At 39.9% G+C, this 19,951-nt stretch overlaps 1 protein-coding gene across 5 annotated transcripts in view; it reads right to left on the bottom strand.

Annotated features, from left to right (window-relative positions):
- Window positions 1-19,951, bottom strand: part of DDR2 (discoidin domain receptor tyrosine kinase 2) — an 85,609-nt gene that overhangs the window by 40,499 nt on the left and 25,159 nt on the right. For 4 of the 5 annotated variants that reach the window (XM_058174278.1, XM_058174277.1, XM_058174275.1 and 1 more), the window contains 2 exons: window positions 4,433-4,535; window positions 1,723-1,954 (listed from right to left, as the gene is read on the bottom strand). In XM_058174278.1, coding sequence (XP_058030261.1) covers window positions 1,723-1,954; window positions 4,433-4,535 — 335 coding nt within the window. Of the gene's footprint in view, window positions 1-1,722; window positions 1,955-2,827; window positions 3,034-4,432; window positions 4,536-19,951 lie in introns of those variants that run through there. The other variant, XM_058174279.1, reaches the window with a different exon arrangement.

Genomic DNA, 19,951 nt, shown 5'->3' with positions numbered 1-19,951 from the left:
TTTTTAAACTATAGGAACAAGGAGATTGCTCGATCAATAAAATCCCCACCCTGCAAGATATTTTCTTTGACTCCAGTGCTCTGTAACTTGGTAGCATGAAATACTTAGAAATCATCTCCCATTGTTCATAGTGACATTTGATGAGAGTTGAAATCTAAAATATCTAGAGAACACTAGATTATCCTGCACCGTTTTCCTAAATCTAATATACTGCCCGTTTGATAGTTTTCTTCTCTATAGTTCTTCCATTATGAAGAAACAGAAGCTAAAACGTAATTTGGATCAAAGAAATTAGGGAGAACATCCTGCATCTTCTCTAGCAAGCATTTCATGGGCAGGAATTTTGTTTTTTTTTTTTTTTTTTTTTTTTTTTTTGTTTTGTTTACATTTATACCCCGCCCTTCTCCGAAGACTCAGGGCGGCTTACAATGTATAGGGCAGTTGTTAAAACATATAGTCAAATAATTTCTGTGGTCTGAAGTGGAATGTTTGAGTTATAGGTTTTCTACCATGGTGGAAATTAGGTTGTTTTCCTTTTGCAGATCTAAAATTCCCACTGCTAGAATAATAACAGTTGAGTGTGAATAAAACAGACTACTAACCACAAAAACAAACAAACAAGTCAACACAAACATATTATATGAATTATCAGTAATATTTGGATCCAACCAGGCTCCCTTTCTACTCTGAAGTGGGGATGGCAGAAATGTCTACAAATGGTGTGTGTTTGTGTGAAAGAGAGAGAGAAAAGTCAAGATGGTACCTTGCCTTTTTACATGTGCAAACAGGCAGAACTTTCATCACCTGTTTGAGCTCACCATCTATTAGCCTTTTGAGGTAGACCAGTCTAGGGAACTAATGTTATGCATGCTAATCCTGCTTTTATTATAACATTATTGTTATCGCAAGTCTGAATGTACTTCCTCTCTCCCTCTGTTTATCTGGGTGAAAATTAGGAAAGATCTTGTCTGAGATGCTCTTTCAGTTTACATTTCTGCTCTGGACTCAGATTTCTTTTATTTATTTCTTTATTTATTTATTTTAATTGAGTCCAGGGTAGGAAAAAGTGGACCTTATCTTGATTGCTGCTCTTCCTATACCTTAAGGTTATTCCTTCTGCCCATGACACCATCTTGACTTTTTTGAACCCCCTCTAAAGACATCTCCCCCTCAGTGATGAAAGTTCAACATGAGATCAAAGTAAGTGTTCATTTCTTCAATCCAAGGATTAAAGACATCAGTTGTGCCATGAACACTTGACATAAATTGTGGACACACTAGTTAAGCACCATCATACATTATTTAAGCCTGCCCTTTATAAGGCTAACTCAAACAGCTGTTTACAGTTACTTTCAGTTAATAGTTAACATCAGTCCAGAGTTTCTATTGTGGAACTCACAGTGAAAATCATGGACATTGTGCATTCAGAAACAAAATGTTTAAACATTTCATCCAAGTTCATCAATTGTTAATATTTCTTGAAAATTCCAGCCATGTTTAACAGAAGCTATTTCATACCAGCTAATATACATTTTATCCTGGCAGTAGCTCTGCCTTTTTTAGAGACAGTCTTCAGAATTGGATAGGTTGCCTCCCATTAAGAGACAGAAAATAAATAAATAAAGCCTAAAAACAGTTCAGTCTTTAAATACAACCAAATATTTCATGCTTAATAATGGACAATTACAATAACATCACAATCCCCTTTTCTTCCTTTCTTACCTGCCTTCCATGCCTGTTTTGCCAAGAAATCCAGCGGGTACCATCCCGACTGTAATTAATTTTGTACATTGGAGCAAACTCATTGCCATGGCCTCCTGCATGCCGCCCTTGTGTCCCTACTAAGGTGATAAAATGCAACTCATGTAAATCAACCTCCAGGAACTCCTTGAGATCATCCGGTTCCACAGGGACTTCAGGGCACCATGCACCATCACCATCTTCTGATCCTAGTCTAAGAAAAGGCAAAGGGGGAAAAAAATGACTGATTTTGTCCATCATCCCAAAGCTATATCTTTATCTTTCAAGCCTCTATGCCAGTGATGGCGAACCTTTTAGGGACCAAGTGCCCAAATAGCAACCCAAAGCCCACTTATTTATCTCAAAGTGCCAACACGGCAATTTAACCTGAATAATAAGGTTTTACTACCCAGAGGTTTCCTGAGTCCCCTCATCCCAGAAGCAGCAACCTCACACTCTCCCCTCTCTGCTAGCCCCCTTCTTCGCACGGGATCACCCAGCAGCGGGAATGGAGAGGGAGGAGAGGGGACGTCCCTGCGTGCTGCTGTTTCTGTGTGGCACTCTATTTATTTATTTATTTAGTCACAACAATATATATAAGTATCATACAAAAAGTTCCAAGTTTCCAACTCTCCCCTCAATGCTAGCGGCTGTCGCTGCCCCCTCTCCGTTCCCGGTGCTGGGTGATCCCGTGCGAAGAAGGGAGCCAGCAGAGAGGGGAGAGTGTGACGTTGCTGCTTCTGGGATGAGGGGCCTCGGGACACATCTGGGTCTGGCTTCTCTTCCTCTCGCAGCCACCTTTCCCAGTTTAGCTTGACACAGGCTTCCTCCCCAGGCCCCCGTTCGTTCCCCCCCCCCCAACAGCCAGATAAAGCTAGGCTAAAAGCCAGCCCTCACTGGTGCCCAGCTTCACTGACAGCGGGTTTGGAAAGGGCAATGTGAGCTGCGCTGCTGCCTGCATCAAGCTAGACTGGGGAGGGAGAGAGCGTGAACGAGCCAGCGCTGCTTCCTTTCAGCCTTCGCCCAAAGCCCCGCGCAGCACCAGGAGGCTGAAGTTGGAAGTTCTGCCCCCCTCCGACTCCGTTACTTTGGTAACAGGACTGTTTCTCTCCGCCTCCTTTTCCTATTTTGCCTGCCGAATTGGTACGGGGATAAAACTAGCTTTGCTGCCCATTGCAGCTAGGAATCTCAAAGCCGAGAATGAACATTTGTGTTGTAGCCAGCCCAGGTGCTGGATTGGCCCCACGAAAACTCCGTCTCTCGAGCAGTCTGGCCAAACTTCTGCGCGCCACGCGTTGAGGCGGAGGGTGGGGTGCAGCTAATAGGTGGCCAAGCTAAATGCCTGAAGAAGCTCAGCTGGCTGGCTGAGAGGCGGAGCGTCCCAACACCGCCAGCTCTGAAGGAAAAAAAACTGCTTTTTTTTTGCTGAGCCAATGCAGGGCTGCATTGTAGCTCTGTGTCATAGTGGGCTTTAGGAGGAGGACGGAATCCCGTCTTCCCCATTGTGAAGCACGCAAGTGAAAAAGTTCACTCAATCAATTCCAACTTCGCGAGATCTTTTTCTTTTGCAAGAAGTTGGAATTGATTGGGTGAAAAGCGACAGAGAATCGTGATTGGAGCTGAGCTGGGGCGACTGCATGCGTGCCCACAGAAAGGGCTCTGCTTACCATGTCTGGCACACGTGCCATGGGTTCGCCATCACAGCTCTATGCATTACCAACTATGTTGTACTATGTTGTTGCCTCATCTGAAGAGCAAGTTCCAGAACTTCTTTTTTCAGTGCTTTTGTGTCCCCAGCACATCCATATGACCCAAGCTTCTTGATTCCCATTCAGTATCAATTCATGGCAATGATGTTGTTAATGGAAGGAACATGACACAAGACTGGGAACTAAAACCCTAGTTTGAAATGTGAGATCAACTGACAAGTCTAGAACTACAAGGATATCATGAGGTCCAATGAATGATCAATAAACTGAATGATTTTCAACTTATTCCAGCTAATTGCAGCAAAATGCAAACAACTCAGGAGACGGCATAATGACTTTAGGCTCTTAAAATAAATTAACTGAAATCTCTAAAACAACACGTGAAAGCCCAGATCTACAGTATGTACGCAATATGAAACTGAAGCTGATGAAGTATAAAATGTTAACTACATGTTGAAATTGGTGCTTCCTGTTGTATCATGTTTGCTTCCATTTTATTTGTTCCTGAAACTACTTAAACAAAATAAAGTCAACTAGGACACAGGGTTTGTCAGGTTCCCCAAAATGTATCTAAGGCCACATTTTTTTCATGTTCAGTGTCGATAAGGAAAGTGTGAAAAGAGGACTAAGGCATCCCAAAACTACAAATACTTCTTTTATAGCTCAGAAAACAAAACTCCTTCACTCATAATGATGCTGATAATCAAGGGCTACACTTTTATTTACAATATTCAAAAATTAAGGCAAGATAATTTGTAAAAATTTTAAAATTCTATATATTTGTTGAGGGGGCTAAGTCATGGATATGGTAGTCATCAGACTAGCCATGCTAATTTCTTATCATAACCCTAAACCTAACCCTAAACTACTTCTCTGGATACTATATTGTAAAACTTCTGAATTAACTAAAGACATTTAAAGCCTCAGACAATCTGGTATATCAGTCTAGCTGGCTAAGACACCCAGGTTCCTATCCTTCTTACCTTCCATACTTGGCTGCTGTGGATTCCGACCATTGGCTTGAAGCAGAAATGTCTTCATCAGGGATGTGCCCACCTGACATACCTAAGGGGTAGCGACAGATAGCTGCAGAAAAAGGATAGGAAAATTATGTCATTCACTTATAAATGGGTAGTGAGAATTGAAACCTCCCTGGCAGACCCCCTCTTCTTCTTCCAGAAAATTCCCAATAAAAGGTTTTTGATGGGCTCTTACCAGTCATGCCAGACTTCTAACCTCAATATAACTGGGGGTGGAGGGAAATTGGCCTCTTTACCCAGAACAGTTCTGCTCAGCTTTCAGTAAACCGAAAGGAAAAGGTTTGGGGATCTTACTGCCCAAAATGCAGAACTTTGTAACACCTGTTGAGCCAATCTTGAGTACAAAGCGTAGCAATTATAAAAGCACAGCCAAGTTAGTATAAGGTGGCAAAAATCAGAAGACAGCATCTTTTCTGAGAAACACTTTATTTAAAGGCATGTGCTTTTATAAGCTGCAGCTTACCATCAGATGTATAAAGTGGCTAAACTGACGTAGTATTTAAATTGAGATGGTGGGAAGGGAAGATACGTTGGTTAAGCAAATTATATGTGAGACAAATTGCAAGTACCTTTTTATTTAACAATTGTAATGTGTTAACAACTCATTGTGTTTTCTGAGATGACCTGAAACCTTTTGATGTATTTAGCAATTTCTTGCTTAGTGGTGGTTTTAAAGTTGTGCAATCTTCAAATAGGAAAGTTTTAATAAGAAATTGCCTTATAAAATTAGTCACACTATATTTTAGCTATGTAAAGGAATTTATTCAGAAAAAGGAAATATAAAGAAAACAATAGGAAGCAACAATTACATTCACAATTCAAAATTGGAAATAAAATGAATATAATCGTAGAGCTAACCTAGTTATTTATGGCCTCCTTTTTGGGTTTTAGCATATATCTTTTGCAGAGGGGGAAAGGATATTTTGGGCCTTGTATTTTGATGTTCATAGACGTGACATCTTGTTCTTTCTTCTACTGTTCCTAACACTTACTTATACTTGGTTTTATAGAATGCAGGGGACAAGGGGAAGCCAGCCTCTTAGGGGAGACTAATTGTAGTTTTGCTCTATTGAGAAGAATGCTCTATCAGTGTTGACTTGGTTCTAACCAGTAAATCAGAAAATATCTAGGAGCTATGTCCACCTTCCTAACAATTTTGGATGGATTACAAAGACACAATCTGGTTTTCACCCATTCTGTCTTTGTATAATGAGAAGGGATCAGGAGGGGCTCTTTTCTGAAACAAAAATTGAACTCCTGCTAGTTAAGTCTTCTCAGCATGTAGAGGCAGGCCAAATCCAGGATTTGCTCCTATTTACTCAGAAATGACTTTTTAAAGAAATGTTTGTTTTTTATATTAAGTCAAAAAGTTCATAGCTAATATAATTTTCTTTCTTTCTTTCTTTCTTTCTTTCTTTCTTTCTTTCTTTCTTTCTTTCTTTCTCTTTCTCTCTTCTTCCTCCCTCCCTCCCTCCCTCCCTCCCTCCCTCCCTCCCTTCCTTCCTTCCTTCCTTCCTTCCCTCTTTACAAAATGAAATTCAATGTAGAGAAAAGTAAAGTCTTACACTTAGGCAAGAAAAACCAAAAGTACACATATAGATTGGGAAAATCTTTGCTTAATAGCAGTAACTGTGAGACAGATCTTAAAGTCTTAGTGGACTATCAATTAAATATGAACCAGTAGTGTGCAGCGGCAATGGCAGCCTAAAAAGCCAATGCAATCCTGTTAACTTGCATTAATAGAGGGATTGAATCAAGATCATATGAGGTACTAATACCACTTTATGAAGCCTTAATAAGACCACACCTAGAATACTACATCCAGTTTTGGTCACCAGACTATAAAAAAGAGTGTTGAGGCTGTAGAAAGAGTACAGAGAAGACCAGTAAAAATGATTAGGAGGCTGGAGGCTAAAACATATGAAGAATAGTTGCAAGAACTGGGCATGGCTATTTCAGTGAAGAGAAGGACCAGGAGTGACATGATAGCAGTGTTCCAATATTTGAAGGGCTGTCACAGAGAGGAAGGGGTCAACCTATTCTCCAAAGCACCTGAAGGCCAGACAAGGAACAAAGGATAGAAACTGATCAAGGAGAGATTCAACCTAGAAATAAGGAGAAATTTTCTGACAGTGACAACAATCAACCAATGGAACAGCTTGCCTTCAGAGGCTTCACTGGAAGCTTTCAGAAAGAGACTGGACAGCCACTTGTCAGAAATGGTATAGGGTCTCCTGCTTGAGCAGGGATTGGACTAGATCACCTACTAGGACCATTCCAACTCAGTTATTATTCTATTCTGTAACTCTTTCTTCTTTCTTTCTTTCTGTTAAAAAAACTTTATTTACCAATAATACACACATATAGAATTATATATTCATTTTTGTCTTTTAAAAGATACACAATGTTTTAATTTGATGTAGTGTGATTGCTTTTTTATTTAGTCTTATTGTAAACATTTTAATTTAAAAAAGATATATTTTCAAGAAAAATATTATCTATGAATGAACATAGATGAACATACTGAGGCTTTCAATTAGCCTCAGTGTAACAGGTTCTACAGTAATAATGATAAAAAGGTATAAACGTGCGAGTTTAGTGACCATATCTCTACTGTGGTAGTGTTTAAAATAGAAGCAAAAGAAAAAAAGGGAAAAACACACTTAAAAACAATATAGGTAAAGATTTAATTTCTGAGTTCCCCCTTCTTTGCGTTCTCTGTATTCCACTGATTTGTTGGCATAATTTTGAGAAACCATGCTCTAAATATTTTCATTTACCTTGCTGTGCAATATACAATATATACAGAAACAATTATTGCTTAATACAGCTTCAAATTTTAAGATACTGTGAATTCACGCTACTTATGAATAATAAAATAAAATTTTATTCATCCAAAACTTGCATGAAATGAACAATGCTTAAAGTATCAGCGAAAACTCTTTGGAGTTGTTAAAAACCAGCTGCAAATTTCATTTGCAGATTCAGCAAGAATAATATGCATGCTGTAAAAGAGTAGGAGATCTAATGTTGCTTTTACTTATTTAAAAGTAATCTTTATTTAACAAGTTTCAGCTAAACGTAGTGTAATACTGTTAAATTCATTCATATTCTGATTAAAACACTGCATGAGGTATTGCATTTGGAATTAGATACAGACGTTTCTGTCATTCAGGAAGACTGAATATAACCCCCATACTTTTTCATCTTTTTGAAAGTATTTTTATTCTGCTCATTCTAAATATGCAAATTATCTTACTTCTGTAGGAAGTTAGCACCCACCCCTCTCCTAGAAGAATGAAATAGTTTAGGAAATATTAAAAAGGCAGACTATATTTCCCTGGATGAGAAATGGAGAAACATGTTTTAAGGATAAAGCAGCTCCCTGCAGTTTCCTGCCTCTCCCTACCTTTGTCGATGGGCCAGAGGCAGAAACTCATTCCCCCTACCTTTGTCAATGGACCATCATCTGCAATACAATAGGACCCATCTAGCAACAGAAACTCACTACATGGCACCTGGGAAGATTACGTCAGCCAGCAAGGCTAGCTAAGACCCCCTGACACCCAATCAGGTAGTCTGACAACCAATCAGGATACTCTTCCCGTGCCCCAGGAAGTTCAAAGCTCAGAGAGGGCATAAAACCAAGGCATGCTCAGTATCTCGGCCCTTTTCTGTTGAGGAACTAAAACCATGTGATCCTGTCCACCATTAAACCATCTTTCCAAGCAGTCTCCATGTTTCCAGTGTCTTTTTCCCCACTTGGAACTGAACCCAGAGGGACTGTAACAATTTTTAGTTATTGTTTAGACAGTTGTTTATCTGTTAATTATGAAAAAATCTAGTGTTTCCTAAGTATAAGTTTCATATGATGCAGTGAGTACAGGAATATAAATATTTAGTGAAAGTATTTAAGCGAATATGGTAGTAACTGAATATTGCACTCTAAGTGGGCTATTTTAGGGACATGCAAACTTCAAATGTAAATATTACATTATTTTTTTCCTAAGATACCTGTTGTAATTGAATGTTCATAAAAATATTATTTTAAAACAACTTTCACATAGACCACCTATTTGGGGAACAAGAGAGCTGTATGGTTTAGAAACAACACCAGCAAAGTTTTTAAAATGCAGTTCTTAACACAATTAAGTGTTGAACAGAAGTTAAGATTGAAAATGATAACCTTTGGAGGTGATCTTCCTAACTGTTCATTCTGAATTACTGCTGTATTTGGACTGCATTGTTTGCTATTCTTTCAGAACTGAGCTTTATAATTTTCAGAGATTCTTTTTTATATTTGTTTTAATCTAAATTAGTTTTGACGTTTTATTGATTCATCCTTTAATTTTATAAAGATCAATATACTTTAAAATAAAATAAAAAATTTTTATTGAACCTTTTCACAATGGGCTGCATAATAATAACGACTAAAACAATCTACACATTGGAACAGAGACATTCTTCCAGGGGAAATGTTAGCATGTTTCCTATCCTTACACCCACAATTTCCTCTATTCTCTTTTTTAAAAAAATGCATTGATTTAAATGTCAACGAATAAGATTAATTTTGTTCAATATCTTGAGATGTATTCTTTTATGATTTTCTTGTTTCTTCTAATAAAAATTATATAAAAGTAGGAAAAATTCTCTCCTATTAAATGGACAGAGGGCAATGCTTAAATGCTTAAAAGTTATATGCAGGGGGGAAAACCAAGACATGCTGATATAAAATCAAGACTCAAAATGGAATTCTTTCCAATGATCTTGCTTTCTGAAAATGTGCTAACTGGAAAAACAGATAACTCTGTCTTAGTTCTATTTTTCACCTGTGCCATAATCAACATTTTAGATGTCTCCATCATTTGCCAGATATATTTTCATATTGAAATCTTACTTCTACAACAGAATCTGGTAGGACTTACCCAGTTTCTGCTCTCAATTGTTCTGAACAACACTTCCAAGAAGCTCACTTCTTCCATGCATTTTGGCCTGTGCCCATATATCATGCCATAGAGCATGCCTAGTTGCAATGGGTCAGAGCTCAGGCTTCCCTGTAGAAAGTTGCAGTGGTACCTAACTGGCTTCCTGGAGTTTTCTTTGGGAAACTGTTCTGAAGTTTCTAAAATAAACCAGTCATTTCACCTAAAAAATCTCTCTATCTGAGACTTGAGTACTAGCTCCTCTGGACCAAAAAAAAAAAAAAGCAACTGCCTAATAATGAAATAATCTCATCAATTCTTTTCATCAACTTAGAAGCAGAAAGTAGAAAGATGGATTTTGCAAGAAAGAATGTAAAATATTGATATTTAAAGAAATGAATGAGAGACCATTTAAAAATTTACTTATTCTTCCAAACAACTTTATTTTGCTTTTTGAGAAGCTGACTATTCTGTTTTGAAAGCGCCACAATTTCCAAGATAGAAAATGGAAGATTTCATTTAATCAGTTATCTTATGACTTACATTATATACGTATAGTGGTGAAATACAAACTTCAACGTCCCTTGAATATATAATAATTTTCTGTAAGAACATAACAATACAAACTAAATTTAATTGCAAATTATTTTTTTTGGATAAGCTATTGTAGCCACTTTTATTTATACTAATTTCAGCCAAATTGAACCAAAACTGGTTCTTATGACAAATCAATCCTTTTAGTAAAATTCTATATACCCATATACACTATATGTATGAGATGTCACTATATAATGATATTTTTCCTTTTCTTTTCCTTTTTCCTGTTAATTGAAGGCAAAATAAAAACTCCAATATTGATGAATAATTTAATTCCACATACACACAAACTGACTGCTTCATTGCATGTTACTATGATTATAGATAATATCAACAACCTCAGATATGTAGATGATACCACTCTAATGGCAGAAAGTGAAGAGAAACTAAAGAGCCTCTTGATGCGGATGAAGAAAGAGAGTGCAAAAGTTGACTTGAAATTCAACATTAAGAAAACTAAGATCATGGCATCCGGCCCTCTCAATTCCTGGCAAATAGATGGGGAAGAAATGGAGGTAGTGACAGATTTTATTTTCCTGAGCTCCAAGATCAACGCAGATGGGGACTGCAGCCAAGAAATTAAAAGACGCTTGCTCCTGGTGAGGAAAGCTATGGCAAATCTGGACAGCATACTAAAAAGCAGAGACATCACCCTGCCAACAAAAGTGTGTATAGTCAAGGCTATGATTTTCCCAGTTGCACTGTATGGCTGTGAAAGTTGGACCATAAGAAAGGCTGAGCACCAAAGAATTGAGGCCTCTGAACTATGGTGCTGGAGAAGACTCCTGCGAATCCCTTGGACTGCAAGGCGAACAAACAAGTCAGTCCTAGTGGAGATCAATCTTGACTGCTCTTTAGAAAGCCAGATCCTGAAGATGAAACTGAAATACTTTGGCCACCTATGAGAAGGAAGGACTCACTGGAGGAGAGCCCAATGCTAGGAAAGATTGAGGGCAAAAGAAGAAAGGGACGACAGAGAACAAGGTGGCTGGATGGAGTCACTGAAGCAGTAGGTGTGATCTTAAATGGATTCCAGAGGATGGTAGAGGACAGGAAGGCCTGGAGGAACGTTGTCCATGGAGTCACAATGGGTCGGACACGACTTCGCAACTAACAACAACAACAATAATGATTATAGAATTTGGAAAGGCTTTTTGAATGCAAGTTGCTGCCATACTACATAATTATTAGGATGGCTTTTTAGACTTTTAATTCATTTATAATTTTTGAATACTACTATACTATCACTTCTCATAGCAGCCCCTCAGAACAGACTTCAAACTGCTAGAGAAGTGTAACAAGTACATTTAGATTAATGCATCATCATCATAACAATAATTCATTAAATTTATTTGCCAATGATTCTGGGCAGTGGACCATGGAATGGAATCAGTGAAACAAGCATGCTAGCAAGTTATTTATTTTTTTATTTCTTTACTTACAAAGATGGGGACATATATTGGTGGAAAGGACAAACAAATGTTGATTGGCTTGGAACCAGAGAGGAGAACACTAATTGCTATAGTAAGCGGAAGAACTTCGGAAGATGAAGAAAGATTGAACAGAGAACATATGAAAAAAACTGCTTCACAATTTCTCAGCATGAAGCATCTGATACTGAAATGGTGGCAGTATCAGTATAATGCTGCCTCAGCCATGTTAGAGATTGCTCCACTGCTCTCTGCTTTCACAGTTCTGTGTTGTTTCCCTCTCCAAAGCACAGATTGCATTTTCAATTTAAGGAATATCTCAACTAGCATTTCATCTTGGCAGACAAAAGATGAAGACAAGAGCTAAAACAGCTACAGAAATTCTTCTCCAAAAGCACAACGCCTTATGACGACTTATATAAGGTACTTATTTTCTTGCATGAAATTGGAGTAAAGAATTACTGTGGGCCCGACAATTGGCTGCCATCTGGGTAGTTCTGATTTAGAAAGGCCTTCCCGATGTCAGGCTCAGAGCCTTTCCTAGAAGTGAAAGCCCTTTAAAAACTACATTTAAATGTGTGTGGGTTGGGCTCTTAGCGGTCTGTCGAGGATGCGCTCAAATTGGCGCCAAGACCAGGGCCCCAGGAGGGTGCGGGCAAAGACTTTTATGGCTTTCTTTCTGCCTTGCAGAAGCAGAGATGGGCGGGAGGCTTGAGAGTACAAAGACCCCAGTGCAGAGCTTTCCTGAGGGCTGCTCGCCTCCCCTGCCTCACTAGTCCGGCCGGTGATCTCCTGTGCTCTTCCCTTGCAGGCAGGTTAGCTTTGGGAAACCCATGGGAAGGACTCTGGCTAACTTGGGATGGAAACACAGAGAAACACCCGCCAAAGCAACTGCCTTTTCTCTTCAACTTCTGTTTGCAGAGAGAAGGAAGAGGCAGGGCAGCAGAGGTGGCAGTAGCAATGGCAGCGGAAGGGGCCAACTGCTTCGCAGCTGGTGTGGTTACCCGGCCTCCCTTCGCCTGGCTCTCCTTTAGCAGCCCCAGACCTACTCCTGCTTCCTCCCCCACCATTGCCTGCTTACCTTCCGCAGCGGCTGGTCCAGAGTCCAGATGGCAAGCTGACTGGAGTTTTCAGTGGCCCCCAGCCAGCTGCCTCTGCTGGAAAGTGGCTGGCAAAGAAGCCTCAGAAAATGTACCAGCGGGAAAACCTGCTGTCGTCGTCACCATGTTCTTCACGCATATGCATCCCATTGGACTTGCAAGGCATGCGCATGCACAAAGAACATGGTGCGCATGCACAAAGAACATGGTGGTGACGAACATGGCAGCCAGGACAAGCGAGCAGCAACTGGGGGACCAGTTCAGGGGCGTGGCCAGCCGGCCATCATTAGTGGTTTGGGCACCTTGGCCAAATTTCCGCCAACAGTTCACGCGAACTGGTGCGAACCTGTAGCAACCCACCACTGATGCACATATGCAATGGGCTTCCCAGTAGAAAACAATCACAATAAATCGGCATAACACCATCATAAAAGCATAAAACAATTTTGAACAAAATAAACATGATAAAAGATGTGGGCAGCTCAAAGAGTAATAAAAACATAAAAGAAACAATAAAAAGGCCGTCCAAAAAACAAACAATCCCTGGTGCCTCAAAATAGCACTGTCCAGTACATAAAGAGTCATAACCATAGGGTCCCATCTCATCCTGCATGGGGGAAACATTGAATTTTTAAGATCTTCCACAAGTCCAGAGCAATGGGAGCCTGCCTCATCTCAGTGGGGAGGGAGTTCACCAGTGCTGGGCCACTATTGAGAAGGTGTACTTCCTAGCAAATGGGCCGCCACCACAGCAGTACCAACACAGCAGCATAGGACTGGACTCTTTGCAGGACAGCGTCTCCGCACTGCTTCTGCCCGCCCCACCAGGTCTAGTAGGAGCATATGCTCTGGGTCCCTTCAATCCAGCTATGCCACTTTGTGTGACCCAGGTGTCATGCTGTCTCTATGACTGTGCTTGCCCTGTGGAACAGCATCCATCCAGGATTGCTGATGGCCCTGACTCAGTCAGTCTTTGGGAAGGCTCCAAAGACCTGGCTTTTCCCTAGGCATTTGGGTCAGGTCATTAGGCGAGCTTTGCTGTTCATGATTTTTTTTTTGGGGGGGGGGATTGTTGTTTTAACCAGGTATCAGATTATACCTGATTGTCATGGTAGATTTAATCTTGCACACACCCAGAGTCATTGCGGTGAGATGACCAGCTCTAGAAATCATTTAAACAAATATCTCTATCTTTCTATTTTTTACAGATAAAACAAAATCTATAAATGAATAAATTCTGTAACTTCAAACCTAGAGAAAACAAATTACCATTAAAAAAGTAATGCAGCCAACCAATGTGGGGGGGGGCCAACTGGAAGGCCTTGTCTTTAGTGACTGTCAACTATATAATGACACAATAGCAAGTCCAGGTGGCAGCTATTATCTTAATACACAAGAAGGATATTATTATATAACATGATATATTATAATTATTGTATCCTAATGCCAGGTTCACTCTTTGCTGAATAATTTCATGAAATAAAATATGGTATTACTGGCTATAAATAGGCCTTAAGATTATAATTTGTTTTTATAGGTTGTGTTATTCATACAATTTTGAAAAAGATGAACATCCAAACATAAATGTGTGACTAAAAAATATCCTTACCAGCATAAATGTACTCTAGAAATAATGGAGAATGAAAATTTAGACTACCCTTCAGAATACCCAAAGTATTCAACATACTTGGTCTAATTCACATATAATATAAAAACATTGTGTAGTTTATCTGTTTTAAGCCATTATGTCTTGTTCAAAACTCCCAGCTTACTGTTTTGTACAAACCAGACCAGGTATTGCTTGGAGCCAAAAGAAGGGAAACAGAGGAACAAAACTGCATGGAGATGTGATGAAGAAAAAAAAAACCTGAACAGGGGAAGTAGAAGAAAGACAGCAAAGTCCTTTTAGCATTTCAAAAATAATCGCTCTGTTCCAGGCAACAGCTATTTTTCAGGTTTATCTCCAAAGGAATCACCTTTGAAGCAGTGCCTCCTGAAGCCATTTGGTTATACTGTTTTCAACAGATTCTCATCAGCAAAAAGCAAACAAAGAAAGACCTATCTCTTTTGGAATAAATCAAATGCACATCTACTGACATCCTCCTGTAGATACTGGGAAAGAGTAAGAGTTTCTAATTGGGCAAGGATCAACTCAGGACTTTTAGTTTGTCATTCTACCTTTTGACTATCATAGAACACGATAGGTATGTATCAGATACAAAAATCAGGGCTTCATTGTAAACTACTTAGTAAATACAGTGGGTTTTTGTTATTCCAGACAATGAACTGTGGCAAAGGAGAAAGAATGAGACTTTCCCCATAGCATATTTAGCAGTCTGATTGCAGAATGGCCAGCTAAGCTTATAGTAAGGTAAATAAAATCCAAAAGAAGAGCAGCACAACATTTCATTTTATGTATTTTCTGTTTAGCCTTCAAATCAGGGAGAATGCGCCTTGGGAACACGGTGGAACAGATCCCTTCCCAGCCTCTTCCTCCAGTTTAGAAATGGAAAACTACCAATGCTTCTGATTTGCAAGAGGTTAGCCAAAGCATTTCAGAAAGCTTTGCTCAGCTACCTGACATTATTTTTGTAAGCCTGGCTGCCAGAAGAACTTCTCAAAGAGCTACTTATTTTACAGTATTTACTGTCTGACCGCTGGATCCATCCCAAAACTCTGTCCATAGTTGCCTGGAAGTTAATGCTTAAAAAGTTACATACAGCATGAAAAATGGAGTTGAACTGAATTTTTTACACAGAGGAATCCTGCTAAGGATAACCAACTAGCCATCTTCCAAATCTTTTAGATTACAACGCTTACAATCCCTTGCCATTATGCATGCTAACTAAAACTAACAGGAATGATATTAAAACTTCTAAACTGTGCTCTAAAATATTCAACATAGCCCACACATTCTAGAATGGTATAGATTGGAGTGATCTGATCCAGTAAAATTGCCTTCAGATTCACTTAGGGCAGAAGAAACAAAATATTTCTCACATGTATAGAATTTTCTACAAAAAGATACAATAGCTGTCTAGCATCTTGAATAGCTTGAAATTCCATTCTGTAGCCCATTAATAACTCTAGCGAACAGTACTACAGATTCAGAAGTGTGCCTTTCTGTGCCAGTTTGCTGAGATAAATAGCAGAAATGAGAATTCCTCCCAAGATTGTAGGTTTTCTAGAAATCACTAACCAAGTGCTACCAGAAGCAGAGCCCTGTGACAGATGGACTTTTAGTTTGGTTCAGTAGGAATCGTTTTAAGAGATCAAATGAGATAAAAATTACAAGTGCCCTAAAAGAACTATTATTTATTAAAACTGTAATTTCAAATGCCTGAAACAGCCAACATTCATTTAAACAAATTCTATTCAACTATTGCATTCATCAAAATAAATTCAGTTATTTTAGTCATACTATGATGCTAGTTACATTTACCTTTCGGTTGAAAATACAAAGGGCATATAAAGGACGCACATTGCCTTTGGAGTGTATTCAGAGCTCTATTGTAATATTACAGTGCTATTCTTCTAAAATCTAGAACATCAACCAATTCCGTGCTGATGTTTGTAGTTCTGCATCTCTCTATTTCGTCTTCGGCTTCACCATTAATGCCACGTCCTCCAGGAAGGAAATTAACTACATAGTTATTACACATAACAAATATAAATGGTGTGGTTTCCAGTAATCTCAGGCACCTGGAAGCAGGGGACTGAGACCCAGAATAGATTATATGTTTGCCATGCAGTTATTTATACTGGAATCTTTTTTTTTAGGTAATAATATATTTATCATGGAATTAGGGCTATGAGATGGCTGCAAAGAGATAGAGAAAATTCTTTTTGCAGCCATCCAGTAATCATCAGGATTTTTAAATATATATTTATTTATTTAATTTATAGGCTGTCAAACTCCCAACAACTCAGATTACTATTTTAAGAAAACTAGTTTTTAACAAGGCTAATAAGTATATTTCCTACTCTCTATACATTAGTGGATACCAGCTTTTCCCCCCCCGTAAAACAGGGATCTTTAAGACTTTTCTGGAGCCCAGGGTGGTGTATGGTCCAGAGGCACTGGGCTAGAGACAAGGAGACCATGCATTCAAGTTCTGCCTTAGGCATGGAACCAGTTGAAGAATTGGAGCCAGCCATTCTCTTAGCCTTAGGAAAAAGGGAAGGCAAACCAGTTGTGGAAAATGTTACTTAGAAAATGCAAGTATTTGTCCATGTAGTCACAAGTCAAGAGTGACTCAAAGATAAACACACATATATATATAAAGTCTTGGAGGATGCTATTTTCCATCAACAACCATCTGCAAAAATATGCCATTTCCTGCCATTACACTAAGGGAGATTAATACCATCTGCAAGGGAGTTTGCTAGAAAAATGGCAGGGAGGAAGGGGTTGGGTTTTTTAATAATATTGATTAACTCACTTTTTACTAACTGTTTCTTAAGAAAACCAGGAAAGTAATTAGAGAGGGCAAGACTGGCATGAACATTCTGTTCATGAAACCAGATTCTCAACTAAGTGAGACCTTATTCTCAACTAAGTGAGACCTCCTAATTTGGGAAAATTTTTTTTTTATCCAAAAAGTTTTTATTGGTCAAAAAAGGTTTATACAAATACATATCAGGTATGGTAAATTTTCATTTTTCTTATACAAGATAAGAATTTTACTCAAAATTTTAAACACATACAACAGCCATATGGCAAGCAGGTGATACGAAGTAGCTAAGTTTATCAATCTTACATACGCAATAAAGAAGGGTCAAGAATAATCAGAATATCATACAAAGGAGAATAAGGAAAACCAACACAATACCAAATATCATTGTCACTTCCTAGTTTTGGATCTCAGAACTCTGGGTTCAGCCTGACCCAACTCCAGGGCCGCAACAGCGGCAGCCGCCTCCTCCCATGGTCTATAACCTCCCTTCTTCAACTCCTGGGTCATCTAATTCCAGGAGGGCTTTGTGTTCCTCCACGAGGCCGCAGCCTCCGCAATTGTACTAATTTTTTTCGTAATGCCCTCCCGGAAAATCATCAATCCCTCTGGCATCAGCCATCTGAAGCCTACTCCCTTCTGGTACAATTTGCTTGACAAAAAGTAATATTTCTTTCTCATTTCACGTACCTGTCTGGGAATCTGCCTCAGAATGGCTATCTCCTGCCCCTATAAGTCAGTGCCCCACTCCTATGTTTTCTAAGAATTTCATCTCTCGTCTCTCTTCTCACAAATTTGACATGAACCTCTCTAGGAACTGCATGCGTGCGTGCATATTTTGAATTAACTCTATAAGCTCGATCCACATCCCAATTCATAAAGTCAACACCTCTCCCAAGAAATTCTCCCAACAGTTTAGTCACAACATCTCTCAAGTCTTCTTGGTCCACTTCTTCCAGATTTTGAAACCTAAGGAAATAAGACATTTTATCCATCTGTAGTCCAAGCACAGCATTGCCTGTCGTCTCCTCTCTTTTCTGCACTGCCCGCATCTCTCCCTCCAGACCTTCCACTTTCTGCTTGTTTTCTGCTGAGACTTGTTGAGTGTCCTTTAAATCCTTTTGGATAGTCACAATTTCTGCTCTTATTTCATCCAGTTTCTTGTCCATATTAGATAACTTTTCCAAAATTCTCTCCATTTCTCCAGCAGTTGGTCTCTGACCTTTTGCCATTTAAAAAAATTTTTTAAAATCCTCAGGCAAGCACAGTATCCTTGTAATTTCCTCCGGATCCACCAGGGGGCACTCACAGGAGCAACGAGTCCAGAGAACAGTTAGTCAACCAGGAAGTCAAGGAAGTGATGTCATCAAGATCCTCATAGTGAAGGCGGAAGCTGGACGCCACCATTGTTCCCCAGAGGGAGGGGGGGCCTCAAACCCTCCCTCCTAAATTTCTCCATCACCTCTTCTCTCCAGAGCTCCACAAAACCGGTAATCTTGTTATTTCAAGTTCTCCTCTCTCCAAAGTGATTCGTGCTCCTTCCAGTCGCAGGGGAGAGAAACCCCCCCGCACTCCGGAGCACTCCACTCACATTGCCGATATCTCCTTCCTTCTCCCTTCCTCAATTCTTCTCCGTTCCTGTTCGCCACCAGGCTGCTGCAATTATAAATCCAAAGCCCGGTGTCACGGGCACAGCGCCCAGGCGGCGACCAAAATAATGGCCGGCCTGAGGCCTCGAACCCCTCCGAGCCTAGGGCCGCGCCAGCATCGGTCCCCCAGTCCTGTATGTCGGCTGGGAGACCCCTGGCGAGCCGTCCGTGCGGCAGGTGTCCTTTTCGGAACACCTGGCCCCTAAGGGCCTCGGAGGCGGCCGGATTCGGACACTGGAGGCAGGAGAGGCACCTCCAGATGTCCGTTGCCGCCGGATACCGGAAGTCGTAGTCCCTAATTTGGGAAAATTTAAAACCATGGTCATTTTACATGACATTTGATATTCCCCAAAAAGATTCACACAACTGGATATTCCTACACCTGGCTGCAGTTTATAAATCTGATCCAACAAACAATGAATGATATATGCCTGTGAATCTTAAAGAAGAAAAACAATATATCAAGAATATCTTTATATCAGGATAAAGAAAAAAAGCAGATCAATCTGAATATAATGACTGCATGTATGGCACTTGTTTTAAAAGGTTACTTTTAAAACTTTTAATTACTTCAAAGAACTACAAATACCAGGGTTCTCCCTGTATTTTTCAACACAACGTGAACTCTCTTTTTATAAAGCACTGTTGTGACCTAGGCTTACTTAGTCATTAAAAGACACAATTAGTCCCAAACAAACCTATTTTATTGTACCAGCTGAGAATTACTTCATTCCCAGCTGAGTCTAAATTAATTGCAAAACAAGTCCTTTGGAAGAAGTCCTTTGGGATTATCAAAAACCTTTATCTTCTTTGACACCCTGCCAAAGGCCTTACTTGGCAAAGCCCCACGAAGTTCAGAAACAAGAGACACCGACTGGAAGCAGAGTTAGCAACGATGCTTTCCTACAAAGAGCCCAAGTGCCTTTGCTGCTCTTTTAAGCCTTATGGGAGGGGCCAATCATCTCCTGGCCTTACTCCCAAGTCGTCCCTTTTGCTTTAGCTGCTCTTGTCTTCTGGCAGCTCTGTGCATGCGTGGACTAGGAACAGGCCCCTCCTGTTCCTCTGCCTCTCTTCTGTCTGACTCTGGAGACTCCGGAGTCCACGCATCACTCCCAGATGGCCCTGGCCCCATCTCTGCCTCTGATGCAGAGCCCTCATTCTGGCCTTCCCCAGAATCAAGGGCTGGCCCATGTTCCTCCCCAGCCTCCTCACTGTCTGATTCCGCTGTCAGCTCCGCAGGCTGCTGGCAGACCACAACAAGCATCGTTCAAAAGCCTGAAGTATATTGAAGAGCATTTTAAAATTTGGTT

This window comes from Ahaetulla prasina, chromosome 3, assembly GCF_028640845.1.
Source record: "Ahaetulla prasina isolate Xishuangbanna chromosome 3, ASM2864084v1, whole genome shotgun sequence".
NCBI lineage: Eukaryota > Metazoa > Chordata > Lepidosauria > Squamata > Colubridae > Ahaetulla > Ahaetulla prasina.
The sequence above is the reverse complement of the archived record's forward strand: the minus strand, read 5'-3'. Positions and strand labels throughout refer to the sequence as shown.